The sequence below is a fragment of the Phoca vitulina genome, unplaced genomic scaffold, assembly GCF_004348235.1.
Source record: "Phoca vitulina isolate PV1807 unplaced genomic scaffold, GSC_HSeal_1.0 scaffold10, whole genome shotgun sequence".
Lineage (NCBI taxonomy): Eukaryota > Metazoa > Chordata > Mammalia > Carnivora > Phocidae > Phoca > Phoca vitulina.
Window position 1 is genome coordinate 27070717 of NW_022589713.1, and position 17989 is coordinate 27088705.

Here is a 17989-nt window from a genome sequence, read left to right on the forward strand (position 1 = left end):
TCAAGCCAGAAGCTGGATTAGGTAAGTAATTTTCAAGGTTTCTTGTTTTTTTTTTCTTTTCCTTTTTTTTTTTTTAAGTAGTGGGGTGCTTTCCACAAACACCAACTGTAATCTAAATTAGAAACTCAATGTGTAAAAACAGAGATTCAAAAAAAGCAGTTCTTGTTGACACTGGGGTGGGTGGGTTGTCCAGAATCTTCCCCACTCCCCCCTGTCAAACGCACCCTTCATCCTCTTCCTCCCATGCCCAACTGGCATGTTTTTGTAGAGCCCAAGAGCATCCATGTTCTTTAGATCCTCATGGCCACCTGGTATATACTCTGTAGCTTCCCAGTTTTGGGTCTTTCTCCGCAGGCCCACTACCTTCTAAATCTCTACACAAGCCATTGAAAGAGCTGCAAAAGAGGCCAATGCACAAGATGGCATCACAACGCCTAGGAGCAAAGACCTCCCTCCAATTAAAACACATCTTTGCTGAGTATAGCCTCTCAACCAGTCATGCTCCATCCTCAGGCCCTTCCTTTTTATTTAGTTTTGTTAAAATTCTTGGCCAAGTGAATTTCAAAAAGGACAAATTCCAAGAAGTGGCAATGAAGGATCACTTAACTACAAGAACACCCTCCAACCCTCTATACTCACTGAGTCAATACCCTAAGTTCTTCTTGGAGAACCATCTCCCCTTCCTCATCTGCAGCTTGCAGGCTGTCTATGCATCTAAAAAGTTCTTATACGGGGCTACACGGAAAGCATGAGAAGGAATGCGGCAGTCCCTAGGAGCAAAGACCAGCCTTTGGCTGGCAGCCAACAAGGAAACAAAGACATTAGTCCTACAGCCACAAGGAACCAAATTTGGCCAACAATCTGAATGAGTTTAGGAGTAGATTCTTGCCCCAGAGCCCCCCGTAAGGAACACAGACCTGCCAATACCCAGTTTCAGCCTTGTGAGACCCTCCACAGAGTAAGCAGTTGAGCCCACCTGGATTCTGACGCAAAGAAACAGTAAGATAGTAATTGTGTACGCATGTGTTTAACACCCTCACAGAATTAGCTTCCACCATGTCAAACACCCAGGAAAATCTAGAGATCAAGCCTATCATATCACATTGAAGACTGCCTCCTTCTTGTCATTCTGTGGCACACAATGAAGGTTTTAAAGCATACTTTTTTTTTTTTAAATGCGTTTGTTACAAGATTCTGGAAATGTGCTGACTTCTTTCATCATCCCTCCCTCTGCAGCAAAGCTCTAAATTCACACTGCCCTGTGGTCTTCACCAGAATGTACATACGCTTGCCTTTCCCTTCCCACCAGCTCCACAAGGGGCCTGGTGACTTAGCGCCTTTCACCACCCTCAGGACGCGTGACAATGAAGAGAAATTATTTATGGGTGTGCAAAGGCCGGGGGGGGGGGAATTCATTTTTAATGACTGTATTCCTACACTCTAGTGAAAGACATCAATCCTTCCTGCCTAAATTCCCTCCATCATGTTTTCACAGCGGCTGACACACAGTAGGAACTCAACATTTATTTATAAATGTTTTAAAAAGTCTAACTTAACTTGCATAACTAAATTTTGTACAGGAAGTGAAATATGGGTGTCAGAGAGAACAAGACCATTGACTTTATGGAAGAAAAACATCAAATTCTTCCTTTTCACCCTCCCGCTCTCCAAGCTGTCCGCAAGTCCAGTTTTCTTTAAAATACTTCTATGAGCATCCCTTGTCTTTCTAGTCCCACTCAGTGGCAAACACTGCTGGCTGCCAAAATAACCACTTGTTAGCCCCGGTCCCCTTCCTAGGTGACACCCCCTCTAGCTCCAGCTAACGATTTCCTTGACAATGATGTGGGTCTGTGACCCAAGCCCTGGCCAAGGGGACCCAAGCAAACTCTGCTTGAGAGTTTCTGGGAATAGTTTTACTTGCTAATAAAAAAAGGGCACATAGCAGGAAATGCCCTGTTCTTCTCAGCTGTCAATTATGTTCATATGAGATGCTTGGAGCTGCTGCAGCCACCTTGGGCCTAGCGTCCCAAAGAGAGACCTGGCGGGCAAGCTGAGGACCAGAATGCAGAAAGGTGACAGCACCTGGGTCCTCCCTGATGTCCTTAAGCCATTAAAAAAGCTGATTCTGCAACCACCTCACCTCCCTCCAGACTTCCTGCTCGGTGAGATGAGAAGAAAAATCCATACTGTTCAAGCCATTTCTAGTTGGATGTTCTGGTGCTGACACGGAAAGCATCCTGACCAATACCATGACCACCACCCTTATTCTCTGACCTTGGGACCTCTCCCCCAAGTGTCTACCTTCTCCCCATTCCAGTCCATCTCTCCCAACAACATGCCACTTCAGGGCCAACTGGCTGGACTCACGGCTATCTGATGAGATCCCCACCATAGCCCCCTTCAACCCACTGCAAATCCAGGCTCTTGCCTGGCCCACAGAGTTCTCTGCAGACTCTCTTCCCAAGCAGACATGCTGTCAAGTACACGCCCCAGGGTTCCCTTGCTGTTACGTCCAAACATATCATACTGGTTTCCCAGGGCTGCTACACAGCCCACAAACGTGGTGGCTTACATCAATAGAAATTCATCCTCTCATAGTCTGGAGGCCAGAAGTCCAAAGTCAGTACAACTGTGCCAGAATCAAGGTGTTGCAGGGCCAGGCTCCCTCGGGAAGCTCTAGGGGAAAACCCATTTCTGACTTCTTCCAGCTTCTGGTGGCTGCCTGCCTTTCTTAGCTTATAGCCACATCACTCCAGTCTTCAAGGCCAGCATTTCCAAATCTCTCTCTACTCTGCCTTCAAGTCTTCTCCATGTGCATAAAATCTCCCTCTGCTTCCCTCTTAGAAGGCTATGTGTGATTGTGTTTAGGACCCATCCACATAACCCAGGATAATCGCCCCATCTCAAGATCCTTAACTTCAATCACATCTGCAAATATCCTCTTTCCAAATAAGGTAATGTTTACAGGTTCCAGGACTTAGAAGCTGGTACATTTGGAGGGCACCGTTCAGCCTATCTAACGTATGTCTGTGTGTGTCACCCATCTCTGTTTGTCTCCGGGAGGAGCTCCCAGAGGGCAACTAGGGAATGGAGGGCCAGAGGGGGGAGGAAGATTCACTTTTTTAATATATACACTTTGGGACTGTTGAGAGTTTTGTTTAAAATTATTATAAAATCCACAATAATTTTTTTATCTCAATTTGCAACACAGTTCACACTATCACATAGAATTTTTTTAACAGACATATTCTATCTTAGGCCAGTTTCCCCAGAAACAAACCCTGGGAGGAGGATTTACGTGCAAGTAGTTTATTATAAGGCGCTGAGGGGGTGGGGGGAGGCGGACAAAAGGCTGGAGCCAAGCAAGGACACAGGTTTATGCAACATCCCCTGAACAGTAGCTTAGCCTCACCCCATGGGAAGCTCTGAGGGGTAAGCTATACTCAGAGATGTCCAACCTAAGGCGAGGGAGCTGGACTTTCATACATCAACCCCTCCTCAGTCACAGACAAGGACTACCCCAGGGGCGTCTAAACACCCAGGCACTTCGGGCTTGCCTTGTCTGAGCACAAAGCAGACTCCAGCAGCCCCGGGCACAGGTGTCAGCAAAGGCACATAGGCGCTGGCTGCTGGAAGTGAAAGCATGTTGACAAAAAGGGATCCAAAGATCTAGAAAAACACTGACATTAGCCACTAATGTTCTAATTTGGGGGAAAAAAAATGAACAGATATGCTTTCCCTTCTGGTCTGCCTCTTCTCTTGCCACTTCCCTCTTCCAGGAAGCCCCTCTTCCAACGCCCTTGGCTCATCCATACCCCGAGGGAGCCCACTGTGTCCAGCAGACCTTGGTCAGTCTCTACTTTCCCAGGGCACTCTGGTCATCAGGGTACCACCCAGCACTGAATGCTTTGCTACTCTGCAGGAAGTCTTCTGTCCACCTGGATGCTCCTTGAAGGTAGGAGCCTCAGCAAACACCCCTTTGCGTTCTTGTCCCAAGTCAGCAAAGAGCAGATCCCTCTCTCTGACCCTCTGGGGTTTCCCAATTCCCTGGGAGTTCTCTGTTTTGTATGCACTAAACCTCTTCACCTCAATTTTTTAAAAAAGATTTTATTTATTTGAGAGAGAGCGAGTGCATGAATGAGTGAGTACGAGCAGAGGGAGCAGCAGAGGGAGAGGGAGAAGCAGACTCCACGCTGAGCAGGGAGCCCGATGTGGGGCTCGATCCCAGGACCCTGGGATCATGACCTGAGCTGAAGGCAGACGCTTAACGACTGAGCCACCCAGGTGCTTCAATTTTTTTACTCCTCCATAATCTTCCACCAAGTGCCAGCCATCCCATGGGGAAGCTGGAGGGCTGGTTTTCATCCCAAAGCCCACCATGTATCTCTTGCTGCCACTGCCACAATCCACATGGCATTTCACGGCCCCCAGGTCAAGCTGCTGCTGCCCAGAAGGAGGCAGAGGGAAAATTCTACCTGAAAAAGAAGAACGAGGGACAGACAGCCATCCAGGGCTCCACTAACCCAGCAAACGGCCCAAGACTCAGATCAGAAGTCAGGACTCCATGACCTGATAATGGCTTTTAGGGCTCGGTGGTTTCAAATACGATCTCCATCATTTGGGGAAGAGGAGTGACTTACGTGGGGGAACAAAGACCATACAAACTAAGTTGTCCTCCGTCAAGTTCCTAATAGCCAAGGAGCACCAGAGACCCTCTCCTAGGACAATAAAAGGGATGTCAGAAGCTCAGGGAAAGTTCCGTATGGCCCGGTGGCGAGAAACACCTGAAGGGAAGCTGAGTCCAGGTAGCAGTGTCACTCTAGGATAAAAGTTGCAGGCACCTAAGGAAATCAATGAGGCTGTGCAGATTGACGAGTGTGGATTTTCAAGGACAGAAGGGAGGTACGTGACCCTCCAGGGATGGTGACAAAAGTGAGACAACCCAATAGAGGACGAAGGTTAAGCCCAGAACGAGACTGGGTGGACGTGACTGCACACACATTGACGGAGACACACACCTTTTAAAACCCTGTTGAAAGCAGGAAGCTGTACAAAGTGTTGAAGATAAGAGAAAGTGGAATTACTCAACCCTCACTTTACTTCCTTGTCTACAAGGAGAAAACAAATATATCTAAAGCCGAAGAGAAGAAAGGATGTGGTGAGACATAAACAGGTATCTCTTAAAATGTAACTTTTAATTACCCGAGTAAAATGAATATTTCTCTATAGAAAAATGAAAACGTTAATAGACAAAGCTGCCTCCCACTCTTCCGTTCCAAGTCCCACAGAACCCCTGCTGTGGGGTTGATGGGTGCCCTTCCAAGGGTTCTTCCTGCATTTACAGATACCCACAGCAAATGGATCACACTGTTCTGTGAAGCGTTTCCCCCATTAAGGCACCGCACTGTTTGTATCTGTATTAGTGAGGGCTGTCCTGAGAAACAGAACCAGTAGGACGTATGAGAGATCGAGACGGACAGAGACAGAGAGAGACACTGATAGGTGCACCCTCTCTCCCCCCGCTTTTCCAAAAGTCCACGTTTCGCCACTTCGCTTTTACAGAAGACCTGCATTAGTACCTGTTTTTGCTAACTGAAAAAAAAAAAAAAAACTCTGATGAGGATTTTTGCTTTTGTGAAAAAAGGCAAAATGCGAAACTAGCGTCCAGCGGCTGTTGGGCAGCGAGCTGGTGCGGGGGCACCGCGCATCCTGAGCAGTGCCAAGCTCCTTCCTCAGGAACCGCACAGCCCCTTCGCGTCAAGCCGCCCTAGCTTTGACCTGTGTGTGAGCACCTGTGTCCTAAGGTGTCAGAAAAGCCTAACAGAGGTTATTTTGTGGGTCTGGGAATGCTCAAAAAATTTTCCATATAAATGAATGGTAATTACTTCCTTGCTTTACATCAGGCTTACAAAAGGTTTCGTAGGAGTGCTTTGGTTTCTGTTAGTGGGGGAGACCTGTATACATATTAGAGTGGGGGGAGGGAGGGATTAAGTTTTTTTGAGGAATTGGCTCATGTGACTGTGGGGGCTAGCAAGTCCGAGGTCTGTGGGGCAGGTCCTCAACTGACTGGATGAGGCCCACCCCCATGATGAAGGATTAGCAATCTGCTTTACTCAAAGTCTGCTCATTTGAATTTACATAATCATATCTAAAAACTCCCTCTGCTGCAACATCAAACTGGTGCTTGATCAAACAACCGGGCACCACAGCCTAGCCAGGGTGACACATAAAATTAACCGTCACAGCCTCATTCTGAAACTTGTCTTTTCACTTAACATTTCTTGGAGTCCCTTCCTGTCAGTTTATACGGAATGACTGCATCCATAATAAGGATGTATCATCCTTTATTTAATCATTCCCCTAGTGATGGACATGCACATTGTTTCCCTTTTTCCATGACCCTAATCATGCTGAGATAATGTCCTTGTGCACGGCTTCTTGTGAACAAAGGCCCGTGTTTCTCTAGAAGAGATGGATGTGAGGCACGGGCTTGCTGAGTCATGGGTAGGAGTGGGCATTTCACATTTTAATAGAGGTTAGCAACCTGCTCTCCAAAGCAAACCTCAAATTTTTGAACGACGAACTTAAAATTCATCAAGTGCAGGTGCATGACATTTTAAGGAAAACGCGCTCAGTCATAATAGTGCACTGATGTGTCCCTATCAAAACTGAGGTGGGACACAAGGAATCAGATCCAAGTGAAAGCGTGCAGAGCTGCTAGAACAGACTCAAAATTGCCCTGAGCACCTCACGGGCCTCCTCTGTGCTGTGATTTGCTCTGGGTTGGAAAAGGGGTGGAATGATGTCCTGGCGGTGGGCAGGGGTTGGGGAGGGTGGGGTAGGGGGGAGTGGGGAGGGTTGTGTCTTCAGTCCTGGTCATTCAGAGCAGTGATCATTCATGGGAAAATCTTCCGAATCACAGGAAAAAGACCGAGAACTGCTGTCTTGGCACTCAAGGCTATGATCTCAGAACCAAAATGATTATTCTAGAGAAATAGTGGCAATGAAAAGAATGCCAGATGGTTTAATAAGAATAAATATTGGCTTCCTTGTCACAGCAGAAGGTGGTGGACTCTAGATACCATAAAAATTGATGTTATTCCCTGGCAAATCCTGTGTGGATTGTTCAAGAGATGGTTGGGAGCATCTAGAAACAAAAGGTGGATCCCAGCAGCCTACAGAATATAGAAGTTTGTGGAGAACAAGTGGGACCTGTGTGTTGTGGGACAGGGTTAGGAGACAGGTGGCGTGGAGGCATGCCCTACAGTGGATGTCAGTTACAGAAATGCATCTCACCGAACCTCCCGTGATTCTCTCAGGGGTAAGGGTGACAGGTTAGGTGGAAAAATAGAGCCATCTGAAACCTCTGCAAAGAGGTCTGGCGTCGTGTTAGAGACTAGAGGAGAGATGCCCCCAACATGCCAAAGGACTGTGTCCTCCATCTAGTGTGTTTGACATTGGACTGGAAAGGCGCCATTCTACATATGAAAACTTCAGAGAAGCCAAAGCTGAGATGATCCTCCAAAAATGCAGGGTGATATAACCATGATCACAAATGTCTCCACAGGCTGGAAAAATGGGCAGAAATTAATGGGATGAGATGACCTGGGAGTCAGTTCAACAACAGATTGAATACACAGGGAGTGGATGGGGAGAGCTGACTCTGTGCCACCTTACATGACGCAATCTGTCATGGCTGCCCCATAGCTGCTCCACCCTCCCGCTGGACTAGCAGAAGCCCAGGTCCAGTTGTCGGGGGACCACGGGCTCACAGGTGGCAGGCTGCTCTCCAGGATGCTCAAGCCGTCCCTGAGCCCAGCAACTGACCACATCAGGCTGAGTCCCATGTGTCCACAGACCTGTGTAGGTCAGTGAGACCCATTATCATAATTACGTGCCTTCATTTAAATTATTTAAACTGATGGTGAGGGTGAAAGAAGTTGTTTCTAGGAAACCTAAGTAGAACACTTTGAAGAGACTTGACGAAGTGCAGTTGCTTAAAAATAACAACTGTGGCTGAATTAAAAGTGGTGGGGGCTGATAAAGACTAAGAAAAAAATCATGAAAACAAGGATTCTGCAGTGTGATCCCTTTCCTAGACTTTCAAGAAACTGACCCAGGACACTGGTGATAGCAACACTTTGGGTGTGGTTTACACAAGAAAGATGAAGTGGAATTCCAATCAGCAGACCTCAGACTCTCAAAGATTGGCAAATGTATGCATAGTTATATATTTTACATTAAAATAAAATGTGCGAAATATGAATGTGATTTTCTTTGGTTCTTTTTAATTGACTTTTTCAATTAACTCTCCAACCACCATACCAACTGCTTCAGCTAAAAGTGCTTTTCCTGTTATCTTGTGGTCAGTTCTGGCAGCAAATTTCACAAGAGACACTGATGAACTGGGATGAAGTTGGCCTCAAGGGGCACCCGATGGTGTCCACAGCAGTGATGGGCTGCCAGGTTGAGGGTATGCAGCCTCAGAATGAAGAAAAGGGTCCCTGCCTCGGTCCTTCCAGCTCTAACTCTTGACCTACTCATCTACATGGTTTCCCTTTTCCTTTCAAAGACGGACCCTTTCAGCTCACCCTCTAGATTGTAAGCTCAAAGAAGGTAAACAGAATACCCATTACAAATGTTCTATGGGTGGACTTTTATACTACTCACGACTGCCTTTAATTTAGGTCACAGGTTTCCAACTGAGAAAAACACAGTGCCTTTGGCTCCACACTTCCCCTAGCCCCACCTATGCTGTGCTTTCAGAACAAGGTCAAGGCAAGAGGGAAAGGATCTTTCTAGTTGATGACACCAGGTGACCAATCAAAGAAAGTACTATTTACTTACTATATGCCAAGTAGTACACTCACAACTTTTTAAATATATTATTTTTTAATCCTCAACTTTGAGAGGTTAGCAGTGTCCCCACTCATACAACTGAAAGATGGAAAAAAACAAAGGGGGGGTGACTGACTCTCATACACTCAGTCACTCGGCTGGCAATAAGAGAGCCAGGATGCATTCCGAGGCCCAGACTCTAAAATCTACATTCTCTATCCAACATACTGCAGCGTCTGCAGAGCTGTGAAGAGCTAGGTGGGCTCTCTTGTGAAAGCACGCGCGTGTGCGCATGTGTGGACAGGGAAGCCAGGAAGCTGTGGCTGAATGAGGACGGCCCATCCCTACACACGGCTCAGGCTATGAATATGCGCAGGAGCAACAGGCCAGTCCCAGCTGTGAGAAAAGAGAAAAAGCTGGTCAGAAATGTTTTGTGGCCAGAGCCCAGGAGTTTATGGGCTGGCCTGGGAGGACAGAGGTTGCCAAAAAGGCAGGGTCAGCCACGAGCCAAGAGGGACCTGCCCAGGGCTTGAACAGGAAAGACCTTTCCCAGAGGCCAAAAGGGTGGAGAAGAGAGGAAGCAGTTGGGTCTCAAGGGTGGAAGGTAGGGTTGTCGGACAAACACCCACACACCTGGGGGGGAATGCAGAAGAGGGGCCGTCGGTGGAGGGGCTAGGGGGTGGTCTGACAGAGCCTCTTCAAAGAGCTGAGCTGTGGGCAAATCTGCTCTGGGCTGGACACGGCTGGGCCGTGCTGGGACACACTTGTATACAGGTGGTTCTGCTAAGGCGGGGATTCTCAAAGTGGGCTTGAAAAGGAAACTCGGTGGGGAGAACTGGGTATCTGTGTGTTTAAAAGGTCTCAAGTGATTGACGCTCAATTCTGAGAAATGCATGTGTACCTCATGCTGAACCAAAAGGGTTCCACCCAATTTAGGAAGTGTTTACTGGAAGCCTTAGAGAACAAAGATGAACAACTCCAGGCCAAGAAACTCAAAGTGAAGGAAGGCACGTGGATAAAGAAATCACAGTGATCATAACAGGATCACTCTTATGCACAGAGAATTATGGAAACACAGAGGAAGAGTCTTTAACTCTGAAGGAGTCTGAAAGGCTTCCTGGAGGAGGTGACCTATGAGCAAACCCTAAGTCTTTCCATACGGGAAGAGAAACCCATATGCCGAGGGGTAAATTCTCCAGGAGAGAGCTCCCTTCCTTTAGTCCTCAAGAGATGCCGATCAGAGGCTGATGCTGTTAAAATGGACAAGGCTCTGTTTCTACTGTGGGAAATCTGGGAATGCTTGAAAGGCACCAGAGAAAAGAGCAAGTCTGAAGAGTTATGCAGGGAAAACTGGCGAACACCTACATCAAAACCATTAATCTGCTTGTCACCAACAGGAAAATTAAGAAAATGTGTTTCTGCCTAGCTGGACGCCAGCCAGACCTGCCTATCAAGTTGACGTGTGATGGAATAAAGGCCTATCCAGTGATGTGCTGCTAAATGCTTACAACTGGCTCTCCGAGGGAAAAAAATAACAACCCCTGATTTCTGGGGTTTGCCAACTTTCATGGTGCAGTACTTCCACTGTGGCCAACTTTGAGCTACCAGTGTGGTAGAATCTGTCCCTGAACATGGAGTTGGGAAGAGATGCACAGAAGGGGCTTTGCAGGCTGGTGCACAACACTGGGCCCATCATTGGTCTTAAAACCCTATGTCACTTCCACGGATCCCCGGAGAAAAGCCACAGCATTCCTGAAGAGAGAGAGACAGAGTGTGTGTGTGTGTGTGTGTGTGTGTGAGTGGGGGGGGGGGGGGGGGGGGGGGGGGGAGGGGAGAAGGGGACAAGGGACAATGGCAACATGACCCAAAACTAATATCACCAACTAGATTAATGCACAAAAATAAGAGCTCACAAGAAATAAAGTTCAAACATCTGAGAAAGACAGAAAATTAACAAATAAACCTAACGGAAACCAATCCGAAAACCCAGGAAAACTTTCTGAATAAATGTTAATCTTTCCTGATCGAGGCTCTTAAGCCATGAAATTGACCTCTTCGAATTAAAAAGATAATCGTGTTCTGATTTTAGTCTGCAACCTTATCTTCCTCCCACAAACATTTTTTTTTAAAGATTTTATTTATTTGGGGCGCCTGGGTGGCTCAGTCTTTAAGCGTCTGCCTCCGGCTCAGGTCATGATCCCAGGGTCCTGGGATCGAGCCCTGCATCGGGCTCTCTGCTTGGCGGGGAGCCTGCTTCTCCCTCTCCCACTCCCCCTGCTTGTGTTCCCTCTCTTGTTGTGTCTCTCTCTGTCAATAAATAAATAAAATCTTAAAAAAAAGTGGGAGACGGAGAAGCAGGCTTCCCACCGAGCAGGGAGCCCGATGCGGGGCTCAATCCCAGGACCCTGGGATCATGACCTGAGCCGAGGGCAGACGCTTGACCACTGAGCCACCCAGATGCCCCCACAAACATTTTAGATACAGGATGCACTCACTCTGGTTACCCATCAAGGGCACCGTTTGGAAGGCTGAAGAGAGACAAGCCGTTGCGGTACTTTTCCCATCACTACTCTCTTCCAACAGCACACAACCGAGACAGCTGGTGAGAGTGGCATCTGCATTGTCATTTTAGACACTGGTTCTTGAAGCTGTGGATCAGAGTCCCCTGCAGGGCTGGTGAAAACGGATTGCTGGGCCCCATCCCCAGAGTTTCTAATTCAGTCCATCCAGGGTGGGGTCTGAGAATCTGCATTTATAGCAACTTCCCAGGTGAGGCCAATGCTGCTGGTCCTGGGACCACGTGGTGAGGTTCTGGATCATTGCCATCGAGTCACCTTTCTTGAGGAAACCACAATGCCCTCCCTTAGCAGTCATTTGAATGTGCAGACGGCAAGAGATGTTACACCCCTCCCGTGGCCTGCCAATCACTTGCACACATGCACCTGTTTTTGGTGCGGCCATGTGTGACTTGCTGTTACAGCCAAGTGTTACAGAGCAAACAGAGTTACGGAGTGTTGAAGCATGTGGACTGTTTTAATGGGCTCCTTAAGATCCTCGATTGCTACCGCTATGATGTCATATTTCATCCAACCACATGCGGTGGACTGGATGAATGGCACGGCCCCATCTTAAATTCAGGGAGCTCAGGGTCCCGAAAGGGACGTGACCTGCCCTTGTTGGACTCTCCATGCTAGACTGAGCCTCACCTCCTTTGCATCCCATTTCCAGTTAAGGGTGTGGAGGCCCACTGAGACCAAAGTCAGGCAGGAGGAAGTGGCGGCGCCTGAGGGCAAACCAGGTCATCACCGGATTCCCTACTTTCCTTAAGGACCCCTGGCCCCTGACCTCACTGGCCCTGGATGCTGTATTTTTGGAATTCCTGTTTCTGATGGATTACTACAGTTTTCCTTTGTCCTCTGTGGCTTTCATCCTTGCAAGCAGTGACTGCACATCGTGGCTCAGATGCAGGCATGCCGACAGCTCCGCGGCCGGTCTCACGCCTGCTCAGAACTGCTCCCGCTTCAAGAACGTGTAACGGTGCCCTTGGGGGACCTGCTGCCATCCAGCAACCAGGTGAGGGAGTCGCCTGCCATCAGGCGGCAGTTCCAGAGGGCACAAGGGCATGGCAAGCACCCCCTGGCTGGTGGGTCCCGGCACCCCACACTCCTCACAAAGAGCTGCACCCACATCTGTCTTACTTTGGCACAGAGGGCCCGGTCTGGCAAGGCTCCTCAGGGCGATGCCAACCCTGTATTCTTCCAGGGCCTACTCAAGAAATTAGTTCAGAAATCAGTCCTCTATGTTCCAAGGGCTTCTCCCTTTACATCCAAGATGCTGGGTGGACAAGAGACTAGTGTGAAAAGCCTATCCTTCTATACTTAGAGAAATGCCCTCAAAGTATATACCAGCAAATCTCAGAAATAAATCAGCTTTTCCAATGTCCCAGGGGAACGTGACTGGAGGAATTCATCTGCCCACAGCAGTTAGGTGGCTTCACGGGTCAACATTTCTCAAAGACATCCTTCAGCATTTACTGTGTAGCCTTGGGCCAGGGACCTAACCCCTCTGTGCCTCAGTTTCTTCATCTGTAAAATGGGGGCAGTCATGTACTTGCCTCCTAGGCTTACTGCAAAGGTTAAGTGAGTGTGTGTGCCCAAATTTCTTCTAAGGATACTTGGCAGAGGGAGCCATAGGGTCTAACTCCAATAATAATGTCAGCTCTTATTACGGTAGCCACAAACTCCGTGCTGGCCTCACTCATGTCACTTAGAATTTTCAGTTATATGCAAATGAATGAAAGAAGAATCTCCTTCCACCCAACGATCCAGCACACACACAGTGTTTCTCCTACAGAAAGGGAAAGCAGGGCCCGTGCCCCCTAACCGGAGGGCACGAAAGGATGAATGGGGCCTTGCAGGGTCTACCCAGGTCAAACTGCCTTTCAGAGGAAAGCTACAGTAGACACGGTCAGACCCAGCAAGCGGATAAAACAATCATTGTCCAAACAAAAGAAGCTGCACTGCCAATCCCACACTTACTTCCAGGACTGTCCATTGTTCGACAACAATAGCATCATAGCCCTGCATGGTTTTGCTATCTTCTGTGGAAACAGCTTCAAAGATGAATACTCCATCTGTCAGGCCGTGGAAGGAATCTGTGGAAAAAGAAAAAGGGGGGTGGGAGTTCTGTAAACCGTCTGTGGCAGAAGCCTTACAAGCAGCAAAAATTTTCACTGCATTCATTAATAATCCCAATCAGAACATCTTTTCAGCATGTTAATTAAAGAAGGCACACACAGCCATAGAGTCTAGCCCCATCAGAATGAATGAGACTAATTTACCTCGCAGTTCTGAATAATATCCTTGATTTTATGGGCCCAAATTTCATTGTTAGCAATCACCACTTGATTTCACGCGTTTACCTTCTTTTTCACGCTCCAACGTCAGGATGCACTGGGGAGAACTTATTCAGGGTAAAACACAGTCATTTAGAGACAGTTTTTAGAAGAAAACTATATTTAGGTAGAAGAGATTTTAAGGGGGGACAGATATAACACGCCAGATCCGAGCTTGTCGGACGCACTCTAGATGCGCAGATTCTTGGACGTTCTCAGGATGTGGGCAGCTGTACAGACAACTCTCCAGCTAGCTCTTGTCAAGAGGCAGAATTTGCGGGAAAGGGGAATTTTCCCAAACGATTTACCCCTGAAAATGTTTCCTCCGGCATTGCTCTGGTCAGTGTACCAGGTCCTGAGTTCCACACAACTCAACAAACTTACATTAAACACTTAACAGGATTCAAGAAGGATTCATGGTCTTAGGCAAGGAGAGTATAAAGAAAATTATACCAGGGTCCCCACCACAGTAGAAATCATTACGGGGGGTGCTTTCTACCCCTCCCCTCCCCCCTTTTAATGGCTCCTGAATGCCGTAAATTCACTTAGATAAGAGACAGTGGGAAAGAGGACTGGCCAGAGAAGCAGGCGGTTTGGATCCATGCTCTATCATGAAAAGGGATGTGACCCCTTTCAGAGGCTTGGTCTCTCATCTGCGAAATGGGATTGAGGATACAGAATCACTCCTGGCCCCTAGATTCTATGCTACAAATCAGGCACACTGCTATGTACTGAATTGTGTCCTCCCTCCGCCCCCCAAATTCATTTGAAGCACTAACTTCCAGACTGTATTTGGAGAAAGGGCCTTTAAGGAGTTAATTAAGGTTAAATGAGGTCATCAGGGTGGACCATTATCTGATTAAGACTGATGTCCTTACCAGAAGAGGAAGACACCAGAGCGCGCCGCCCCGCTTCCCTGCACAGAGGGAAGGCCAGATGAGGATCCAGAGAGAAGAGTGGTTGTCTACATGTTAGGAAGGGAGGCCTCAACCGGAAACCGAATTTGCCAGTACCTTAACCATGGACGCCTGAACTACGAGGAAATAAATGTCTATAATTTAAGCCATCCAGTCTGTGGTATTTTGCTATGGCAATACACATAGAAATACGTTTAATGATACACCATTTTTATTTTAAAAAGATAATGCACATAATAATATGATTTTTTTTTTTTTTTTTTGTATCAGAAAGGGAGGTAAACTCAGAAAGTCCCTTGAATCACACTGGAGTTCTGGAACTGCCAGCATTTTCCAGAAGCCACAAAAAAACAAGACCAGCAGATGTAAATACTTAACAAATATTTAGCCTCTGTCTTCCAACAGACTTCATAAACAAAATCAAAAGGCCATTAAGTGAGAAAATTATTTGCAACAGCAAAGATAAATAAATAAATGGCTAAGCTTAACATTTTTTATATGTGTATAAAAAGCTTATGGCACTTAAGGGAATTTTTAACTGCATGATCTTTCTGGAGAGCAACTTCATGATGTCTCAAGAGCCTGAAACAAAAAAGTCCATCGTCTTGGACTCAGAAATCCTACCTCTTTCAGTCTATTCTAGGTAATAACCACTAAAGCCATCAAATATTTATCTACAAACTTTACTTATAAAATTACTTGAAAACATAATCTAGGGGCTCCTGGGTGGCTCAGTTGGTTAAGCATCTGACTCTTGGTTTCAGCTCAGGTCGTGATCTCCGAGTTCTGGGACTGAGCCCTGTGACAGGCTCCACACTCAGCGTGGAGTCTGCTTGAGATTCTCTCTCCCTCTCCCTCTGTCCCTCCCACTCATGCACTCTCTCTCAAATAAATAAATTTTTAAAAAATTAAAAAAATAATCTAAATGCTCAACAATCCAAATATTCAACCATAGAAAAGTAGTTAAGTAAGTTAGGAGACTTCCATACAATTAAATACTATGTGGTCACAAAAAAATCATGGGGATTTAATGATTCAGAAAAATTCCTTAGAGACAATGTTATAAAGAAAAAAAAAAACAGGATACAGGACAACAGCATGAGCTATATGTGAACTTTTATGTTAAAAGGGGTTAGACAAACAAACTTTAAGGAAATACATAAAATCTAGTAGCAGGTATGAGTGGTGGGATTAAGTACAATTTGCATTTCTCTTTATCCTTTTCTACAAGGTTAATGCAGGAGTTAACACAAGCATAATACCAGTTAACAGATAACACACATAAAAAATAATTTTCTTTTTCTCTCCTCTACATGGCTCTTGAAGGCAGAACTAGATCAAAAAGTTTTAGGAACCATGGGGAGAAAATTTTAGTATAATATAAATAGAACCTTCCTTACAGTAAACTAAAAAATGGAAGATAAAACCTCAGAAGAGTAAACACTGTGTTAACTGGAAGCATTCGAGCTTATACTGAAAAACTTTCTAGCTACTCATTCATTCATTCCAATGCCTACCTAGCATCAATTTCATGCAAGATACTTCTGTCCTCACTGGCGATCTTGCAGGCAGCAAGACAAATGAAGTCTCTGCCCCATGGAGCTTACCTTGCAGTGGGGGGAGGGCGACAGCAACATAATGTCACAGGTGATAAATGCTATAAAAATATAAAGTGGGCTAAGGGGAGGGAGTGAAGGCAGAGGCAGTGGTTGGCTATTTTTGGAAGAGGTGACCGGGGCAGGTCTCCCCATTTGGAGTAGAGATAGGAACTTAATTAAGCAAGGAAGCCTTATGGATCTTCGGGGTTTGAGAGTTCTAGGTAGAGGACAGAGCTGGAGTAGAAATGCACAGTGAATGAGGGGCAGCCAAGGACCGCAAGAGCAATGGAACCATGAGAGAAGGAAGTCAAGATTAAGATGACTGGTGGGGAGACCAGACAACGAGGGGCTTATCCATGTGACTTGTGTGGCCAATGGGTTATTAGCAGGTATGATGCAATAGGGGCTTGGCAAGTGCTTGTGTGGTTGAGCTTCATCTTTTCTACCTCTGCCACCACTTTGAGAGGACATGCCCCAGCGAGGCCATTGGTTCCAAGAAGTTGAAAGACTCATGGAACGGAGCTGCCCCAGTGGAGCTCAGCTTAGATCAGCTGACCCACAGACCTGAGAGTGGGCCCCGCTAAGATCAGCAGAACTGCCTCATGGAGTGGCTCAGGCCAACCCACAAATATGACAGAATAAATCATTACTGTTTTAAGCCAATGACTCTGGAGTGGTTTGTTGCCCAGCATTATTGTGGCAAAAGCTGACTGATGCAATGCCCAACCTAAACCTAAAAAATAGGAGATGGGTATACTTTTGGTTGGCTTGGGGGTATTCTTGATTATTCCAGAACGATAGAGAGGCCTGACCAGCTCAACAAACCACAGCTGTGAGAGTAATTCCTGGAGTACAGCAGCCTTATCCAGATACTATTCCAACCTGACAGGATAATACTCCATTTCAAGTAAGAGCAATGTAAGTTAATCAACACCATGCTCCAGTTTCTTATTTGTTTCCTTAACTGAGAGACTGTTATCAAAGAGCTTTAGCCAAAGTGCTAAGCTTGCCTCTCTCATCTGCTCTGCTAAAAAGTTTTCCCCAAGTGTTTGCTCGATGCCCTCCTAAGAGACGTTTTACAGAGATAACCAGGGAAGAACAGGGCTCCTCTTCAGCTGAACCACATTACAAGTATTTGGGGCTTCAGGATAAGATAGACCATCGTCAAGCTCACTTTTAAAGTTCTGGGTAACAAAGATCCAGCTGGAGCTCCTGCCACAGTAGGAATGCCCTATAGAACCACTTTGAATAAAGTTTTCCCAAGTCCTGACCTGGGGATACTCGAGACTAGAACAGACTCAATGATTCCCTCAGGATTATACCAACAGAGCACAAATTCCCACAAGGCTTCTACCAAAAGATGTTCTCTCCAATTTCCAAAGTCTTTACATACAAATCTCCTCAATGGAAAAGCTGCAAGCCCTTAAAATATGCCTACCATGTCCTTGACGTACTAGAGAACCTGCTCTGACAGAATTATGATGATGTGTATTCAGCCTGCCAACAGCCCTGCACAGCAGAGCTGGGGTCCAGAAGGGGGAAGGAGTCACTGCCGCTCAGCCAGACTTCCTTCCCCTCCTTCCTCCCAGGTCACAGGCCTGGAAGGATGACTGTGTGGTCAGTGGAGAGAGGTATGGCCAGACGTGGGCAGTGAAGTTGGAATAAACCAGGTCCTTATTTACCAGCTGTCTCATCCACTGTCGACTCTCCAGCCTCTCAGCCCACCACTCTGCTATTCTGAA

The 17989-nt window shown here is 46.7% G+C and overlaps 1 protein-coding gene across 3 annotated transcripts in view; it reads right to left on the reverse strand.

Annotated features, from left to right (window-relative positions):
• Positions 1 to 17989, reverse strand: part of RFTN1 (raftlin, lipid raft linker 1) — a 192143-nt gene that overhangs the window by 24275 nt on the left and 149879 nt on the right. For all 3 annotated transcript variants that reach the window (XM_032408761.1, XM_032408760.1, XM_032408759.1), the window contains exon 7: positions 13377 to 13492. In XM_032408761.1, the coding sequence (XP_032264652.1) occupies positions 13377 to 13492 (116 nt within the window). The remainder of the gene's footprint in view (positions 1 to 13376; positions 13493 to 17989) is intronic.